This window comes from Perca fluviatilis, chromosome 24, assembly GCF_010015445.1.
Source record: "Perca fluviatilis chromosome 24, GENO_Pfluv_1.0, whole genome shotgun sequence".
Classification (NCBI taxonomy): Eukaryota; Metazoa; Chordata; class Actinopteri; order Perciformes; family Percidae; genus Perca; species Perca fluviatilis.
Window position 1 is genome coordinate 18,177,085 of NC_053135.1, and position 20,288 is coordinate 18,197,372.

At 40.2% G+C, this 20,288-nt stretch overlaps 2 protein-coding genes across 2 annotated transcripts in view; one reads left to right on the forward strand and one right to left on the reverse strand.

Moving 5' to 3' along the window:
• Positions 1-485: 485 nt before the first annotated feature.
• LOC120554053 (MAGUK p55 subfamily member 4-like) lies at positions 486-9,493 on the reverse strand. The gene is made up of 6 exons (XM_039792650.1): positions 9,474-9,493; positions 6,356-6,436; positions 5,245-5,338; positions 4,631-4,739; positions 3,603-3,737; positions 486-933 (listed from the first exon to the last, which is right to left on the reverse strand). Exons 2-6 carry the CDS (start codon positions 6,387-6,389, stop codon positions 742-744), a joined length of 564 nt encoding a protein of 187 aa, XP_039648584.1. The 5' UTR covers positions 6,390-6,436; positions 9,474-9,493; the 3' UTR covers positions 486-741.
• A 2,072-nt stretch (positions 9,494-11,565) lies between these two features.
• LOC120554001 (signal transducer and activator of transcription 1-alpha/beta-like) overlaps positions 11,566-20,288 on the forward strand; it is a 49,776-nt gene continuing 41,053 nt past the window's right edge. The window contains exon 1 of the mRNA XM_039792550.1: positions 11,566-11,575. Coding sequence (XP_039648484.1) covers positions 11,566-11,575 — 10 coding nt within the window. The remainder of the gene's footprint in view (positions 11,576-20,288) is intronic.

Below are 20,288 nucleotides of genomic sequence, written 5' to 3' on the forward strand. Positions count from 1 at the left end.
TGGAAAAAAATATCACATTCTTCATTGCAGGTCTGTGTAAAAATGTTGGGGAGAAGGGCGAGAAAGTCATGCTTATAATAATCACAATCATAATATTAACATTCAGAGAGAGATATGGCTTTGATACTGTTCGCTTGAGAAAATCCGTCATCTGTGTTGCTCCAAGAAAAGTACAGAAGGAGGTGCACTTAAGTTGTTTGTGTGTGTGTGTGTGTCTTTGTGTGTGTGTGTGTGTGTGTGTGTGTGTGTGTGTATATGTGTGTGTGTGTGTGTGTGTGTGTCGGGGTCAACAAGTGCACACCCAGAAAAAAAGCCAGGAAAAACCCCGAGTAACTAGTAACTAAAGCTGGAACAGATGAATGTAGCGGAGTGACTAAAGTAACTAGTAACTAAAGCTGGAACAGATGAATGTAGTGGAGTAAAAAGTCCAATATTTCTCTCTGAAATGTAGCAGAGTAGAAGTAGAAAGTGGCATGAAAAGAAAAGACTCTAGTAAAAGTACAAGTACCTCAACATTTGGACTCAAGTACAGTACTGGAGTAAATGTACTCAGTTACATTCCACCGCTGCAGATCAAGCACACAAGTAAGAAGAAGATCAAAATAATTATATTTCATGCCCTTCTCCCCTGGAACATGAACATTGATTTACATGTTAAGATTTTACAGTGAGGAATCTGTTGAATAAAAATGAAAAAGTAACTGCTGCCATGGTAACAGGGGGGTCACATTCTTTGTGGCCTTAGGACTCGGTGGTGGGTCGTATCCAGCTGGCAGGGACCCACTGCGGCTCGTCCTGCGCCTTCCTCGCCGCCGCCAGCAGCTGGACGCAGGAGTCCTGCAGCTCGTCATTGACGATCACATGGTCAAAGAACTGACTTAAGTCGGACTCCATTTTCTGGGCGGCTTCTTCCATCTCCTGGAAGTCTTCATCCTGTTGGAGGAAACAAAAGTCAGAACTGATTATTTAGTTACAAGTCATTATAATACCTTTTAGACAGACAGACAGACAGACAGACAGACAGACAGACAGACAGACAGACAGACAGACCTAGGAAATAATTAACAAAGTTGCAAACAGTCTCCGGCCAGAGAAGCGGAGAGAACAAAGATGTAGCCTAGTCATGGGTCTGCCCAATCTCTGGTGGGAAAAGGCCTGGACCTCAGGCCCGTTCCAGAAAGCAGGTTTAGTGAAAACTCTGAGTTGGTTAACCCTGAGATGAGGGAAACTCTGAGTTTTCCGTTCCAGAAAGAGAGGTAACTTAACCTCAGAGTCAGTTACTATGGTAACTGAGCCTGTGAACCTAACCTGGTCGGGAGCAGGTTTTCTTCAAGAAACCTCGAGTTTCTCTCAGTCTCCTCCCTCTGAGAGGAATTCATTTCCTCATTCATTCATTCAGTCTGTATCAGGCGCATTTTAATGCAGTTTGTTATCTGCATGAATAAAAAGACGTAGCCTATTGGTTTATGTTAGGCAGACTATAAAACGTGTCATGTCCTTTTGTTGACGATCCCGTTGTTGAAAAAGCTGCATTAATTCACAGAGAGTTTACGTGAATATTGAGTCCCGACTATAGATGTATTTTCATTTCCACATAACCGATTTGAGAGGTATTTTTTTTATCACAGTCCATTAGATATGTAGATACCTTATCTGTCCTCATATCACTAACATCAGCCATCGTGGACAGGCTTTAACCAAGCAGATTCTTTGTGTCCATTACGGTTTTTGCAAACGGCAGTTTTCTTTATAACAGTAGCGGATCATACTGTAGTCTAATAGTAAAGCCACTGTAGAGCCGTCAGAAAAGTGTGACTCGCTCTGAAACGTTTTTTAAACGTCTATGTAGCGTTCCCTGGACACAAACCAGTGAGAGCCATAAAAAAGAAATAAATGATTATACATTAACAATGATCATGGTGCTGCAGCCTCAGAATGGGATTAGTATAGTTTACTGTTTCGCCCACAGGATTGCACCTGAATGAAATTATAATACAATTCCAGTTTTCACCAGTAATATTATAAGTTTACTGTGATTAAATATGAAATTAATACACTGTTAATGTGTACGCATTGACTCAAGCAGCAATTTTCTCCCACACAAATTCTCTTTTGCAGCATCAGCCCATTGACATAGCCGCTGTCTTGCTTTTTTAACGAAATGCACGTTCAAACTCGCTGTTTGTGCGCATGAGTATTTCCGCCGACCCGTTTGTTTGTGGTTGTTACCATGGTGAATCGTAGAATCATGGCTCCATTCATACTGCCTTTTTTGCACGCGCGTAACCCTGAGTGAACCAACTCATATCAGCTGTTCTGGAACCAAAAAACTCAGAGTTTCCCATCTCAGGGTAAATCAACTCAGACATCAGGGTTAGACTCAGAGTTTGTTAAACCTTCTACCTGGAACGGACCCCAGGTGCACTGATAGCAGCGGGCACATAGAGAGAGAGAGAGAGAGAGAGAGAGAGAGAGGAGAGAGAGTGTGGGGGGGCATGCAGATAATGGCTGCAGGCCAGAATCGAACCCACGGCCACTGCGGCGAGGACCGAGCCTCTATACGTGGGCGCACGCTCCACCAGGTGAGCTACCCAGGTGCCCCAATAATGTCTTTTTTTGGGGTATTGTTTTATGATCAGATTATTTATTTGGTTTACAAAGTAAAAGCAGGTTTAAAGAGAGCAGTGAGTTGAAACCATAGATATTAAAAACATTCATCAATACAAAAAATGGTTGTACATCTGTGGTTGAAACCTCCTTGTAAAAAGGAACACACGTGTGCTTTTGCTCCCAGAGCTGATGGCTTACAATATAATTTGTCAAGAAGAATGGAAACTATAGTTTCCGCGGTAACAAATAGAAATAGCCTTTATATATAGCCAGTATATCTCGCAGTATTTACAGTGGGAAAACCTGGCAAAACATGTTTTCATCCAAGATTTTGATGGCGAGGATTCCCAGCCTGAGGTAAGAAAACACCATCTTAACCCTCATGTTGTCCTCGGGTCAAATTTAACCCATTTACAATATTAAAAAAACAAATCAGATATATGGAAGGTCGAAAAATAAGTGTCGAAAATGTCGAACAAGGCAACAAAACGTTGGGGGAAAAAAAGCGTAAAAAATATTGGAGAAAGTGACAAAAACTACGAAAATAAAATTCTAAAACACCGGAAGTTAGAGTCAAAAACTTTGGGAAAAGCGGCTAAAATGTTGAAAAAGTGACAAAAGGGACAAAGACATTGGGGGGGAGCAATAATAATGTTAAAAAATAAAACAAAAAAACTTAATAAAATTATTTTGTTGTTGTTGAAAAAAGCAACAAAACATTGAAATAAGAACAAAAGTGTTTTTTTTCATGGTCGAAGGAAAGACAACACAAGGGTTAAAACAGATGAAAGTAATAAAAAAAATAATAAAGGAGCACTTTTAATTTCATGGGAGACATATCACAGGCATAACCATCATTTTTCAAATTTTGAGTTTTGGGGCTATTTTGCCTCCATGTCTTCTTTCAGACTATTGGGGGAAAAAACATCCAAAGCACAGATTCAGATGTCTATTCTGCTACATTTTGTCTATTTGCGCCTGGAAATGTTTACTTTGAACGGCCGGTTGACGTAGTAGTTGGTGGTGATGTATGAGTCCCGTCGGGTCTCCTTGAGTCGCTCCGGCGGCGGGGGCTTCACGTAGATGATGTAGGCCCGCAGCTCGTGGCTCCGCACCGCCTGGATGGACTAAACGGAGACATAGAAACATTTTGTTGTGTACCGTTTTACCAGTGGTGTAGTCTAATGTATTGTACTGGGTATTGTAGAATATATTCTGTAGAAGTAAAAAAGCTTGAGCCATGGGTGACCTCGCTCTCCCCTCTCTCTCCCGGCCTGTAAAGGATGAAAGAGGTGCATAGTGCCTGGCACAAAGTGCACCTATTAAAGAATTTTTGAAACAGTGTGCAAATATTTTGAGAGGAGCGGGAAGAACAAAGAGTGCATTCAGGGACTAGCGCAACCTTGCTTTTCAAATCTTCTTGGGAAACAGGACCCGGAGTAGGTCCAACGGATAAGCGGCGAGTGGCACCAATGCCGGAGGAAGAGTAAGAAGAGGATAAAACATTGAGGGATATGATAGACGAGAGTCAGACTCTCGGAAAGGCTGTTGGCAGTAGGGCTAGAGAGTATTGTCTTCTGTCTTGAAGAAAATCTGATTCCTTATGCGTAAGCTGTAACTACTTGCAATATTGTCACAAAAGATAATTGAATTCAAGAAAATAACAGATGAAAATTCAAAATATATCAAAAATATAATGGAAAGTATGTCGTTGCGTGTCATTGAGCATTTTTAAGTGGGTATATGGAAATCCTGGAGCTTTCTTAGTGGGTATAATGCAGGTACCTGCGTATCACGTAGACTACATCACTGCGTTTCATTAGGTCCCATATGGTGACACTTATACTTCTATCTGTACCGTTTATATGTGTCTATTAAAACTATAGTGCGTAGTTTCTGTCGCCCCCATGAGGAATTCGAAGTAATGACAACAACACTGTCAGCACGTCCACCTGACACAAGCCTTCCGTGATCCCGTACTTAGTTACATAACACCACTGGACGTTGTTGTGGTTCTTACATTGGGCTCGATGTCGATGACGCAGATCTTCCCGCTGTTTAAAACTTCCCTCACAGACGCAATGCTCGTGCCGTACAGATTCCCTTTGTACTCCCCGTACTCCAAAAACCTGCGGGACATACAGTAATTGTATTTTTAGTCAAACAAACAGTAAATTACTAGAACTTGATGCTTAGATATTAGTTTCTGAATACATTTCGTGAATATAGTGACAGTTTTAGGAGTTGGGATACACACAGTCATAGCTTTTTATAATTTCTGTGGGTGTAAACGGCACACTTTTAATAAAAATGATTATGAATTAGGAGACACTACAGGCATAAACATCGTTTTTCAATTTTGAGATTTGGGCCTATTTTGCTTCCATAGAATGTCTTCATTCAGGCTACACTTTGTCTATTTGACCCTGTAAATGTCTCAAAAATTCACCAAAAGTTAGCATTAGATAATGCCCCATTTGCTGAAAACTTGTAACATAATAAATATATGTCTTAATGTAAGTAACCAGTTGGGACAAATCTCCCTCTTTTAAATATTGGAGGGGGACATATCCCCTGCATACCCCCCTCCCAAAAAAAAAAATCTACGCCTAGAGACAGCAGAGACAGTTGTACCTGTTGTTATACGCCATGTTGTCAAAGATTTCTCGGCTGGTGAAGTGATATTCTCTACCAGACTCCTCGTATCCCTTTGGTGCTCTTGTGGTGTCTGTTTGATAAGGAAAAATATGTATAGGTTATTGTTTCTCTTTGAGATTATCGTACAAACTGTTCCACCCAAACAAATCAAAAAACGCTTTCAAGAGGAAGAAAATTTGGGTCATTTATAAAGCTCTCACAATCCTAAATTGTTGCTGTACAATTAATTGTCTCAGAAATAATTGCGATTAACAATATAATTGTCTCTTCCAGTCAAAATTTTAACTTTTTTAAAACAAATTAAAGTTTTGAATTAATCCTAGGATACATCTTTATCTTTATATCACCGTCATGTGACCGAGATAATATAATAACACAAATACACAGCCTATATATATATAGATATATATATATATATATATATATATATATATATATATATATATATATATATATATAGTAAACAACGCCTCTTCATTATCATAAAACATTTTTTCTAACTATACTCCCCCCCGCCCCCTTGCTATTTCTGGTGCTATGAACGTGTTTAGGGTCAAGTTCCAACAACTCACTTATATAATTACAATTTGGCATATCTAAACAACATCAACAACTTCCAGTCATACGCCTTAAGACCTTAGCTAATGTTAGCAATTAATTGCGGTTAAACATAGAAACTGTGATTATTTAAAAAAAAATTATTGTGTTTTATTTTAAGACTCTTGTAATAAGCTGTAGAAGACCTTATAAGATGCTTATAAACATTAATAAAATCATATAAATACAAGTGTTCATTAAAGCACAATTAACACATTTAGAATTGTTTACAAGACACTTATAGGTTATTTTAAACTTGTTAATGTTCATATACCTGTCATAAGTGTGTGTGTGTGTGTGTGTGTGTATGTATATATATTATGTATATATATATATATATATATATATATATATATATATATATATATATATATATATGTATATCTCATCAGTTAGATTTTATAAAGGTTCATTATAGAGTATTTAACAAATGTATTATTTCTTATTAGCACCTTACAAGAAAGTTGGCTGGATTGCGAGTTGTACTTACGAGGTACAGCGCCCTGGAAGATGTTGGGGTTCATTTCAATCAAGCGCCTCCGAAGTTTATTCACGCCCACACCGGACGGACCTGACAAAAGAAGTCAAACTTTGTCATAACCAGACAGTCACCTCCTACAATATATGGCTTCTCAGGGTGTAACGCCGTTTGCTTCAAGCTACATTGTGTAAGAATGTCTCCCATCTAGCGGTGAAATTGTATATGACAATCAACTGAATATTACTTTCTAGCCCCTCCCATTCCGATACTGTTTTAACTGCTACGGTGGCCAAACCCAAAATTAGCTCTTATATCTCCATCGTTTACACGCAGCTGTTCTAACCACTCCAATATTAACTTTGGTCACATTGTCGTTTTAATTCTCTTTTTCCCTCCCGGCTGGCATTCGTCACGGTGCCACTGAGTGGAGGTATGTCCCTCTTTGGCTTAGGTATTTTAAAGATGGAGGTGCGACATACTGGCCATCATTCGAGCAACTCGCCTGTATGTATTCTGAATGATTCTGAATGGCAGATTCTACGCTTACGAGAATACTTTGATTAGTTGGTGGAAGTAATTACACATGAAGGAGCACATTTGTGAAAGAACAAAGTTTTTTTTGCTAAGAATCAACTCAAAACATTACACAATGTACGTTTAGGGATGGTCCAGTACCGAAACGGTGCCACCTATTACATTTATTTTTTGGCAAGTTAGACAGTGTGCAGGAGTTTCCTTGCAATAAACATACATTTACCTAATGTTCACCTTCAGACAAACAACAAAATCAGATGAAATTACACTGCAAGACCAAAACTTCTATCTTCTGTTTGACACATTAAAAGGAAAGGGAAACAAACTACCACCATCTTTAATTTGGTTCATTGTTTTCTCAGAGCTCTGAAAATGTATTTACTTAATTTAAGTATTTGTCTTTGTTCTGTTAAGAAATTCTAAAAGACGTGATAGTTTGATTTCTGAAGAGGAAGGAGAGGCTTGGGTCCAATTGAAAGATTAAGCAAAAGGTTTAATAAACAACATCATGAAAACGACAAGACAAAACAATCAAACATAAAACATTAAAAACACTGCCAGCAGCGGACTGAAATGACATGCTTCCTCTTCAGGAATTACATCAATCAGTCCTGAATCATTCTCAGGATCACCCATTTATTCCCTACACCTGGGTGGTTCCTCAAATTAAAGTCCTCCTTATTAACTACAGGAATACTCATTCTTTGTCTTAACCAAGTCTGGCTCAACAGGGGATGGCTCTTAAAGCTGTTTAAACAATAGGCAGTCCCTCCAGAAAAATGCGATTATGCAATCGCATAATTCAATACATAATCAGCCAAAGTTTTTTTTTCAAATATGCCGCAATTTCCGCGCAAAATATGCAGGGCTTGCATGATTTCATAATCCCCGCATTTTCATTGCAAAAAAGTCACATATCTTAACAGAAAGTTGAAAAATGTTGCGTTTACTTCACACGAGCAGCCATTTTCCCCTTTTACCATGGGAACGTTACGAAGTGATGTAATTACATGACGTGAACATCATCGAAAAGCAGGGCGTTGGGGGAATCACTTTTTTTTCTCTTTTTCATCAAACTGCAGTTTTTGCAAGTTCCCGCAATTTTTGCAAATTCCTGCAATTTCATCGCATAAAATTGCATAAATATCCCACATATTCCATCGCATTTTTTAAGAAAACGTGCCGCATAATCAAGGATTTTTCACAAAAAAACTCGCATTTTTCTGGAAGGACTGAATAGGTCTTCTTGTGTGTGGGGACAAGGAGCTTTCTACTTTTATGCTAAATAACAGACATGATCTAATTAATTCTTTAGAAACTAGGTTAAGTCTGGCTCAGTTTCAATGTCACTCAGTCTCACAGCAGTTTACATAAAATAAGTTACATTTTTGACCTAAAAGTATATTGCTCTAAAACATCACCAATGTTTTAACTTTTTTAACTTCAACAGTTCAAATGTGTGTTTTAATCATTTATATTCCTGCGTGTTTTCCAGAGGAAATCTGGAACACTTCCGGACTTTTATTTTGAAGCTCGGCAGCTGGGACCCTTCCGGACTTTTATTTTGAAGCTCAGCAACTGATCTGCACGGGAAGCTGTAGTCTTTACTGCGGCTACCTTCATGTCTATGCTACCTTCACACTTGGAACGAGACGGCGTGTTATCAGGGTCTCTGTTGTGTTGAGAGAGAGGTAACATGTGTAAAGTCCAGATGCTGAGAGCGTTGGTGGAGCAGCGACTAACTGCGGCTGCTGAAGAGATATTTGGGCTGTTTGAAAGAACGATAGCAGAGTACGAGGAGGAACTTAGTCGTTCAAAAGAGGAGAACGAGCGACAACGGGAGCTACTGGACGCTGTTTTCTTCCCTAAGCGTCGGCTGCACAGAGCAGGTTTGTTCATTAAACCTTCAGTTGCTCTTTCTCTCCTTTTTGGGATCTGTTCTCTCCGCGACGATACGACGATAGGACGTATGGAAATAAGCATCTGTTCATAAACTCCGTTTGAATCTAAGCTCTTTAACAGGCCGTCGCCAAAACCCACCAGACTCCATGTAAATAAAGAGTAATTTTTTAATCGTAAAAACACAAATTGAAAGTGGACAAAAACGCAATGAAACTATCAAAAGCCGTCATGGTTCGTCTTTCCACTGTTCCAACAAAATCACCACTCTGGTTTGGTTGAAATAAACCCTTAATTCACCCATTTACATGTGGAAATATGCTGGATACGCTAGAATAAGGTGAAGAGGATTTTTTTTTTGTAAAAAGTGGAAGGCCACACTCCAATAATCTCTCTAGCTCTAATTCCCCGCGTATTCGTTGATGACCTAAAAGACCAGAAACCTTAAAGACTCACTGAGACGAAAGAATAGAGGGGATACTTATTTAGTATTTAGTAACAGCATTTTAAGAATTTTAATACACATGCCGGTGTTTCGGTTTAACGAGAGCCCATGTTAACTGGCGACCGTCAGCCAAATGCGTCAGTTGTTGTCATAGTGACGACAGCTGTTGAAAATAGGAAGAGAACCCGTAGCTGTCCGCGTGAATGCCTTTATGTTGTCATTAAAATGTTATAACATTACGACGTTTACCTCTCCGATTTGTCTTTGGAGTCTTGTCTGAGGAAACTTGTCAGTCGCGTTTCGAATGTGGCTTGCTGTTAAGGAAAACAGGAAGACAGTGTTGCTCTTCCTGTTATAATGTCTATAATACGTTTTATTTAATACACCTATTCGTCTTCAGAGCATGCTTTAAGTATGTGGTGTATTCGTAGAGATGCTGTGATGTTGTGTGGAGAGGAATCCGCCGACACCCTTCTTGATTATAAAGGTTTATTTACATCAAAGAATTCAGCATCAATTTACAAATTTTATGAATAAAATTCCTTTCTTTTTATATTGATAGAGTTCATTTGAGTCATTGTGCCGAATCTTAAGTAGGAATCATATAGATAACTCCGATAAAGCACAAGTACAAGTTATATAGACTGGTCAGATACTTCAAGTAAACACATTTCATGTAGAAAACTATGTAGTCATTTTATTAAAAGTAGAAAATAAATTAATAAAACAACTTGGATTGGAACTCGTGCCATTGTGGGAAACTAAATAACACTTAGCTCAGCAGTCACTGCACCATCACATTGCATTATCAACTCATGGGCATGGCCTGATATGAACTCAAACGTCACACATTCTTAAAATCAGGAGGCAGCCAGATCAAGTTGTGACCACACTGCATGCAAATAACTGACAAGTTGCTCTTGTTCAGAAATGATCTTTGGGGTGAATTTATTTATTATTTGGTTTATCAGAGATGGACAGTTGAGTTTCAAGTTTATTTCAATGTGCTCGCCTCTATATTGAATGCAGTATAGAGGTGGATGAATAATGTCTTTGTCATCATGTATTTTTGTTTTGTATACGTCACCATTATGTGTACCTTTTTAATTTATAGTGAATGAGTGCTGTATGACTGCTGGCTGTCTCTATGTTAGTCCTATGTTACCTGCCTAGGGACTGCAGATCAAAAGCTATTTTTTACCAATTCTGGCATATTTACATGGTGTTTTTATACAACAATGTTCAGAAATATGCATGGTCCCTATAAAATAAACCACTAAAATAAAAAATATACCCTGGAAAAACAAGACATGTGCATGTTGTGAGAATCAAACAAAATAAAGACAATTTCTGAGTAAGAGCAGCTTGTCAGTTATTTGCATGCAGTGTAGTCACAACTTAATCTGACTGCCTCCTGATTTTAAGAGACTCTGTGTAATCTTTGACTTCATATGATGACATGCCCACCAGATAATAATGCGACGTGATGGTGCAGTGGGTTACGCTGCTGAGCTAAGTGTTATTTAGTTTCCCACAATGGCACAAGTTCGAATTCAAGTTGTTTTATTAATTTATTTTCTACTTTTAAAAGGGCTACCTACTAAATAGTTTTCTATGTGACATGTGTTTACTTGAACAGGCTCTGAAGACGAATAGGTGTATTAAACTAGAAAATTCCGGAAGAAATTTTTACAGTGTGCCTACTACTTGGTGCACATCCGAATAACACTAGCTAAGTAGATACATAGGCCACACTGTCACTGAGAGAGAGAGAGAGAATGAGAGAGAGAGAATACAAATATGAGTCTGATGGATTTAGGTTGCTTAAAGTACTGATTATTTACATTGAGTCTGTTGGGTTTAGGATGATTAAAGTACTGATTATTTACATGGAGTCTGGTGGGTTATAGCGACGCGAGCCATAAAAATACAATATATATAAATTATAATACCCCAGTTTTCCTTAAATTTAAAATACATACAGTGTTGTTTTAATGGTGAAGTGTTAATTGTCTTAACCTTTTAGAAATATACCTTTTGAAAACCTACTTAAGACCTTTATGTTTACCAGAAACAGTTATGAAGTAGCTATCGCTAAACACACCAGACTCCATTTAAAAAACAGTACTTTTAGCGAGTATTGTGCCAACATATTTTCACATGTAAATCGGTAAACTATGTGTTTATTTCAACGAATACTAGAGTTGTGATGGTTGGAAAAGTGTAGAGAAGACCAAAAACGAGTTTTCATAGCTTTATTTGGTGTCTGTCGACTTTTAATGTTGTGTGTTTTACGATGCTTAAATGACTGTTTATTTACATGGAGTCTGGTGGGTTTAGCATGGAGTCCGGTGGGTTTAGCGACGATGTGTGTGTGTGTGTGTGTGTGTGTGTGTGTGTGTGTGTGTGTGTGTGTGTGTGTGTGTGTGTGTGAGAGCGTGTGTGTGTGTGTGTGAGAGAGAGCATGTGTGTGTGAGTGTGTGTGTGAGAGAGCATGTCTGTGTGTGTGTGTGTGTGTGTGTGTGTGTGTGTGTGTGTGTGTGTGTGTGTGTGTGTGTGTGAGAGAGCATGTCTGTGTGTGTGAGAGAGAGCATGTGTGTGTGTGTGTGTGTGTGTGTGTGTGTGTGTGTGTGTGTGTGTGTGTGTGAGAGAGAGAGCGTGTGTGTGTGTGTGTGTGAGAGAGCATGTCTGTGTGTGTGTGTGAGAGAGATTGCATGTCTGTGTGTGTGTGTGTGTGTGTGAGAGAGGATTGCATGTCTGTGTGTGTGTGTGTGTGAGAGAGATTGCATGTCTGTGTGTGTGTCTGTATGTGTGTGTGTGTGTGTGTTAGAGGAGGGAGATGTATGTTTGACAGGATGTCGTGTGTGTGTGTGTGTGTGTGTGTGTGTGTGTACGTGGGTGTGTTAGAGGAGGGAGATGTATGTTTGACAGGATGTCGTGTGTGTGTGTGTGTGTATGTGTGTGTGTGTGCGCACACACTCTTTCCCTCCCTCCCTCTCTCCTTCCCTCCCTCTCCCTCCCTCCTCTTCTCTCCCTCCTCTTCTCTCCCTCCCCCTCCTTCCCTCCCTCTTCCCCTCCCCTCTCTCTCTCTCTCCCTCCTCCCCTCCTTCTCCTCCTCCCCTCCCTCTCCTCTCTTCCTCCTCTACCTCCTTCTCTCCTCTCTCCCTCCTTTCCTCCCTCCCTCCTCCCTCCTCCCCTCCTTCCTTCCCTCCTCCCTCCCCTTCCTCCCTCCCTCCCTCCCTTCCCTCCCCCTCTCCTCTCCTCCCTCCCTCCCTTCCTCTCTCTTCCTCCTCCCTCCCTCCCTCCCTCTCCTTCCTCTCCTCCCTCTCTCCTGTCCTCCTCCCTCCCTCCCTCTCTCCCCCTCTCCCTCCCTCCATGTCTCTACCTCCTTCCTCCCTCCCTCCCTCCCTCCCTCTCTCTTACTCCTTCCCTTCCTCTCCCTCTCTCCCTTCCTTCCTTCCTTCCTCCCTCCCTTCCAGAAGTCTCCATGATAGAATGTGCGTGTATCAGAACTTGTTGCTATGGTGATTTCCACAGTGCAGGGGTAGGGAGGGGGAGACAGTGTCTTCCATGGGTCAAACATATCCATGTAATGACAATTAATACTCTTAAGTTTGTTCTGTAATTCAAAAACCGTGGGTCCAAACGGCAAAATATTATGATCACCAGAGAGATAAAAGTTTGGCGAACGCATTGATGTGGTTTTGATGTTTGTGGTATGAAATATATGGCACACAGAGCAGGTAACAAACAGGGAACCATCTGCATCCTTCAGATACTTTTTTCAGTTTCTGTCAGCAGTTGGTTTGTCTACAGCAAAAAGTGTACTTCTGGTGGATTCCATAGTTACATGTCTGCGACCGGCACAAAATTTCCTACATTTTGACCAACTATGATGTATGAAGAGTGAAAACTGTAGGAGCGAGAGTCATTTGTTTGGAAAACTTTCAGAGAATCATAATGCAGCTTCACCCCTCTACCTCTGAACATTCTGTCCCCCATACACACACATTGGAAAATCTCAACCGGTCTGAAGAAGTACTGCAGCTCCATTTTTTATTTCAGGTTTTTATTGGCAGTTGGTTTGAAAATAATGAAAACTGTACGTCGGGTGGATTCCATAGTCGCATGTCTGCGACCGGGACAAGATTTCCTACATTTTGACCCCACTATGATGTATGTAGAATGAAAATTGTACGGGTGAGAGCAATTTCTTTGGAAGAAATTTCAGAGAATCGTACTGCAACTCAATTGTTTCTATCGGCAGTTGGAGCGTCTAGAGCGAAAACTGTATGTCCGGTGGTTTCCATAGTTAGATGTCTGCGACCGCCACAAGATTTCCTACATTTTGCCCAACTATGATGTATGAAGAGTGAAAACTGTAGGAGAGAGAGCAATTTGTTTGGAAAAATTTCCGAGAATCGTACTGCAGCTCCCCACTCTGACTCCCACTCTAACTCTCATCATTCCGGCCCCATACAAACACATTGGAATATCTGAAACGGTCTGAAAAGAGCACGATACGTAAACTGTGATTTCATAGAAACCGTGCTTGATATCCGAATGCCCAATCAGCCCAATAAAGGCCAAAGTCTTGTCTTCGGTTTAAACTTTTAATTATTTTTCTACATTAAAGTATGGCGATACAGCATGGTCCCAAAGAGTGGTAGTTTTGAGCGATGTTGAGCGATTTCCCGACGATTTCCCATTAAAGTCTATGGGAAATTTTGCGCCGATTTTGTGAAAACCGTGCGGCAAATCTCTTAGAAAAGTCATAGCACACCGTTCCCGAGCATTACACACGTGATGATGTATTTTGTGTGCGCGTGTTGGCAACACTTCGTGAGCCTTAGCGGGACAAAAATGTGGCGAAAGATGAAGAATAACTAGAAAATGCATTTCCTGCAGAAAATGCGTGGGAATGCTGAATAGCTGAATTGCTAAAGCTAACTGGATGAATAGCTCAAATCCGTAAGAAGAAGTTGAAATAGTGAGAATAGTTGAAAAAGTGGAAATTGTTAAAAAGTTCAAAGTTGACGCTAAACTGAATTGTTGGCTATAAAAGTTGAAAAATGATAAAATATGTAGAACATTGTGAGGTCTTTAGCTGAAGCTGAATAATAGTTGAAAGCTCTTACTGACAGAAAGAGGAAACAAGAAAGAGGACAGAAAGAGGAAAGAAGAAAGAGGACAGAAAGAGGAAAGAGAGTGAGAGGACAGAAAGAGGAAAGGGGAAAGAGAACAGAGGACAGAAAGAGGAAAGAGGACAGAAAGAGGACAGGACAGAAAGAGAGCGAGAGGACAGAAAGAGGAAAGAGAACAGAGAGCGAGAGGACAGAAAGGGGAAAGAGAGCGAGAGGACAGAAAGAAGAAAGAGGACAGAAAGAGGAAAGAGGACAGAAAGAGGAAAGAGAGCGAGAGGACAGAAAGAAGAAAGAAGACAGAAAGAGGAAAGAGGACAGGACAGAAAGAGAGCGAGAGGACAGAAAGAGGAAAGAGAACAGAGAGCGAGAGGACAGAAAGAGGAAAGAAAGAGGACAGAAAGAGGAAAGAGAGCGAGAGGACAGAAAGAAGAAAGTGGAAAGAGGAAAGAAGAAAGAGAACAGAAAGAGGAAAGAGGACAGAGGACAGAGATGAAAGAGAACAGAGAGCGAGACGATAGAGGAAAGAAGAAAGAGGACAGAAAGAGGAAAGAGAACAGAGAGCGAGAGGACAGAAAGAGGAAAGAGGACAGAAAGAGGAAAGAAAGAAGAGGACAGAAAGAGGAAAGAGAACAGAGAGCGAGAGGACAGAAAGAGGAAATAGGACAGAAAGAGGAAATAGGACAGAAAGAGGAAAGAGAGTGAGAGGACAGAAAGAGGAAAGAGAGTGAGAGGACAGAAAGAGGACAGAAAGAAGAAAGAGGACAGAAAGAGTAAAGAAGCAGACAGAAAGACGACAGAGGAAAGAGAGCGAGAGGACAGAAAGAGGAAAGAGAACAGAGAGCGAGAGGACAGAAAGAGGAAAGTGGAAAGAGGAAAGAAGAAAGTGGAAAGAGGAAAGAAGAGAACAGAAAGAGGAAAGAGGACAGAGATGAAAGAGAACAGAGAGCGAGACGATAGAAAGAGGACAGAAAGAGGAAAGAAAGAAGAAAGAGGACTGAAAGAGGAAAGAGAACAGAGAGCGAGAGGACAGAAAGGGGAAAGAGAGCGAGAGGACAGAAAGAAGAAAGAGGACAGAAAGAGGACAGAAAGAGGAAAGAGAGCGAGAGGACAGAAAGAAGAAAGAAGACAGAAAGAGGAAAGAGGACAGGACAGAAAGAGAGCGAGAGGACAGAAAGAGGAAAGAGAACAGAGAGCGAGAGGACAGAAAGAGGAAAGAAAGAGGACAGAATGAGGAAAGAGGACAGAGGACAGAGATGAAAGAGAACAGAGAGCGAGACGATAGAAAGAGGAAAGAAGAAAGAGGACAGAAAGAGGAAAGAGAACAGAGAGCGAGAGGACAGAAAGAGGAAAGAGGACAGAAAGAGGAAAGAAAGAAGAGGACAGAAAGAGGAAAGAGAACAGAGAGCGAGAGGACAGAAAGAGGAAATAGGACAGAAAGAGGAAAGAGAGTGAGAGGACAGAAAAAGGAAAGAGAGTGAGAGGACAGAAAGAGGACAGAAAGAAGAAAGAGGACAGAAAGAGGAAAGAAGCAGACAGAAAGACGACAGAGGAAAGAGAGCGAGAGGACAGAAAGAGGAAAGAGAACAGAGAGCGAGAGGACAGAAAGAGGAAAGAAGAAAGTGGAAAGAGGAAAGAAGAGAACAGAAAGAGGAAAGAGGACAGAGATGAAAGAGAACAGAGAGCGAGACGATAGAAAGAGGAAAGAGGACAGAAAGAGGAAAGAAAGAAGAAAGAGGACTGAAAGAGGAAAGAGGACAGAAAGAGGAAATAGGACAGAAAGAGGAAAGAGAGTGAGAGGACAGAAAGAGGAAAGAGGACAGAAAGAGGAAAGAGTGAGAGGACAGAAAGAGAAAAGAGGACAGAAAGAAGAAAGAGGACAGAAAGACGACAGAGGAAAGAGAGCGAGAGGACAGAAAGAGGAAAGAGAACAGAGAGCGAGAGGACAGAAAGAGGAAAGAGAACAGAAAGAGGAAAGAGGACAGAGATGAAAGAGAACAGAGAGCGAGACGATAGAAAGAGGAAAGGTGAAAAAGAACAGAAAGAGGACAGAAAGAGGATAGAGAACAGAGAGCGAGAGGACAGAAAGAGGAAAGAGGAAAAAAAGAAGAAAGAGGACAGAAAGAGGAAAGAAGAAAGAGGACAGAAAGAGGAAAGAGAGTGAGAGGACAGAAAGAGGAAAGAGGACGGAAAGAGAGTGAGAGGACAGAAAGAGGAAAGAGGACAGAAAGAGGAAAGACGAAAGAGGACAGAAAGAGAGCAGAGGACAGACAAACAGACAGAGACCAGGACAAGAGAATAGAACAGAGAAGACAGACAGACAGAAGTGGAAGGCAACAGATCTAGACTACTGTTCATATTCCTGCCTGTAGTATCTGTATAGACTACTGTTCATATTACTGCCTGTAGTATCTGTATAGACTACTGTTCATATTACTGCCTGTAGTATCTGTATAGACTACTGTTCATATTACTGCCTGTAGTATCTGTATAGACTACTGTTGATATTACTGCCTGTAGTATCTGTATAGACTACTGTTCATATTACTGCCTGTAGTATCTGTATAGACTACTGTTCATATTACTGCCTGTAGTATCTGTATAGACTACTGTTCATATTACTGCCTGTAGTATCTGGGTGTGTCTGTGAAAGTGTTGTCATGGTAACGAATGGCAAGTGGATGTTTATAAACATGATTTGATGTCTGTAATCAAGTTGATGAGCAACACCTGCTGAATCTGTCAGCTGTGCTGTGCTTCAGCTATTCAGAGTCCCTGAGAGCGAGCTCTCAAACAAAGCCTCACAGTGGCAAAACGATAACTGCTATCAGTCAAATGACATCATCCTGATCACCACAAGGCCTTTGTGAACGTATCGGTACAAAATTTATATGGATAAACGTAAAAATGTGGTCATATCAGCGATTTCAAAAAGTGGTTCGTTCAGTGTTTCGCTGGGAAATATCCAGGAGTTTTAACATTGGAGCCAATGCAGAAAGATATGGACCTCTTGTCTTGAAGCTCAACCAGCCAAAAGTAAAAGGCGTATCACAAAACTGAGCAGATTGGCTGAAACTAGACAGAAATACCTACGTTTTGATGTATAAATTGTGTATGACAAGTAGATATTGTGGGCGTGAGAACAATTTATTGAGAAGGGACAAAGATAATTTTTTCGAAGCTTCACCCTCTAGCTATGACATCGTCCACTCTAAGCAGCGCAATACACACTCTGTTTAATCGATAAAATTTCCTGAAAAGATCACTAAACTTAAACAGCTTTTTCACAAAAACTGTAAAAGGTATCAAACTGAAAAGCCATAGCCTGATAGCTGAATATTTTGTGAACATTTTAAAGTTTGTTTGGCGTCTGTAGGTGAAAGTATGAAGGAGCTGAAAATTTTGGGAGCGGAAGAAGATTTTAAGGATTTGAAGCAAGCTCTCATTCACTTCAATGTTAAAAAAAAGTGTTAAAAAGCTTAAAATTTAAATAAGTATAAATAGTAGAAAGAAAGTTGAAGAAGTCCCATCGTTAGCTGAAAGAGATGAACATTTGAAAAGTTGAATGGTTTAAATAGCTGAATGTATGCAGAAGTTACGGAGAGCCAAAAAACGTACGGAATAATAAGAAGTATATAAAGAACCGAATAACAATAGTTGGAATGCTGTTGAACAGCATTCCCACTAACTAGAGAATGCAATTTCTGAAGAAATTGCGGTGTGAATCCTGTATGTTGAAAGGCTTACGCTACACTGCTGATTGCTGACTTAAATTTTGTGAGAAGAAGGTAAAGTAGTGGGAATAGTTGAAAAAGTGGAAATGGTTTTAATCGTATGAATTACTTAGAAAAGTTTAATAATACCCAGAATGTTTGAAAATGTTGGCGTGTTTAAATTTTTTTTTGTTGAAAAAGTGGGAATGGGTGTAATTAGTTTGAATGTCTTTGAAAAGTTGAATAATACCGAGAATGTTTGAAAGATGTGGAATATGATTTAATATTTTTAGTTAATTTTAAGATGAAGCGGAATTTGAATGAAGAAGCAGCTAAAGGAGAATGAATGAGTCTGAAAAGCAGGAAATATGTCATATTTCTGACTTTAATTGTGTTGGAAGAAGGTAAAGTAGTAAGAATAGTTGAAAAAGTAGGAATGGGTTTAATAGTATGAATGTCTTAGAAAAGTTGAATAAAACCTAGAATGTTTGAAAGGCGTGGCATGTTTTAATTGTTTTTAGTTGAAAAAGTGGGAATGGGTTTATTAAGTATAAATATCATTGAAAAGTATAATATGAATAATGTCTTTAGTATGTGGAATATCTTGTTTTTGAAAAAGGCTGAATGTCTTTTGAAAAGTTGAATAATGCCCAGAAAGTTTGAAAGATGTGGAATATAATGATTTAATATTTTTAGTTAATTTTAAGATGAAGCAGAATTTGAATGAAGAAGCAGCTAAAGGAGAATGAATGAGTTTGAAAAGCAGGAAATATGTCAATAATAATAAGTAATCTCAATCAACTGACACAGACACATGTACAAATGCACACACACACAGACACACACAGACACACACACAGACACACACACACACACAGACACACATACAGACACACATACAGACAAAGAGACACACACACACACACACAGACACACACATACAAAGAGAGACACACACACACAGACAAATAGACACAAACACACACACACACACAACACAGACAAAGAGACACAAACACACACACAGAGAGAGACACACACACACAGACAGAGAGACACAAACACACACACACACAGAGACACAAACACACACACACACACAGACAGAGAGAGACACACAACCACAGACAAAGAGACACACACACACAGACAGACAGAGAGAGACACACAACCACAGACAAAGAGACACACACACACACACACACACACACAGACAAAGAGAGACGGAAACACACACACAGACACACACACACACACATACAGACAAAGAGAGACACAAACACACACACAGACACACACACACACACACACACACAGAGAGAGACACACACACACACACAAGTCACTTCACAGCAACAGGTTAACATGTCAGGGATCAGATCCCATGACCAACTGCAGTTAAAGTTGCCATGATGACTCCTATTTCAGAGAGTTCTTAAAAAAGTATGAATGGAAATTAAAAGTTGTATCAAACTCAGTTAATGAAATATTATCCATAAACCTAAGGAATAATTTACCATTAGTATAGGAGAGGAAGGAGGAGGAGACGAGTAGGAGAGGAAGAAAGGAGAGGAGTTACACACACACACACACACACACACACACACACACACACACACACACACACACACACACACACACACACACACACACACCAACAGAGGAAGAAATGAGAGGAGTTACACACACATACAGACACAGGAAGATGAGAAGAGAGGAAGAGGAGAAGAGAAAAGGAGGAGAGAAGTAGAGAAGGAAGAAAGGAAGAAAGGACAGGAGTTACACACACACACACACACACACACACACACCAACAGACAGACACAGGAAGATGAGAAGAGAGGAAGAGGAGAAGAGAAAAGGAGGAGAGAAGTAGAGAAAGAAGAGAGGAAGAAAGGAAAGGAGTTACACACATACCAACCGACAGAAACACAGGAAGAAAGGAAGAAAGGAAAGGAGATACACACACACACACACACACACACACACACACACACACACACACACACACACACACACACACACCCACACACCAATAGACATACAAACAGAGGAAGAGAGGAATATGGAATATAGGAAAAGAAAAGGAGAAGAGAAGGGAAAAGGATGACAGGAGAGGAGTAGACTAGGAACAGTAGCTCCACACCATTGGTCAACATGACAGGGACCAACTGCAGTTAAAGGTTGCTATGACGACTCTTGTCTCAGAG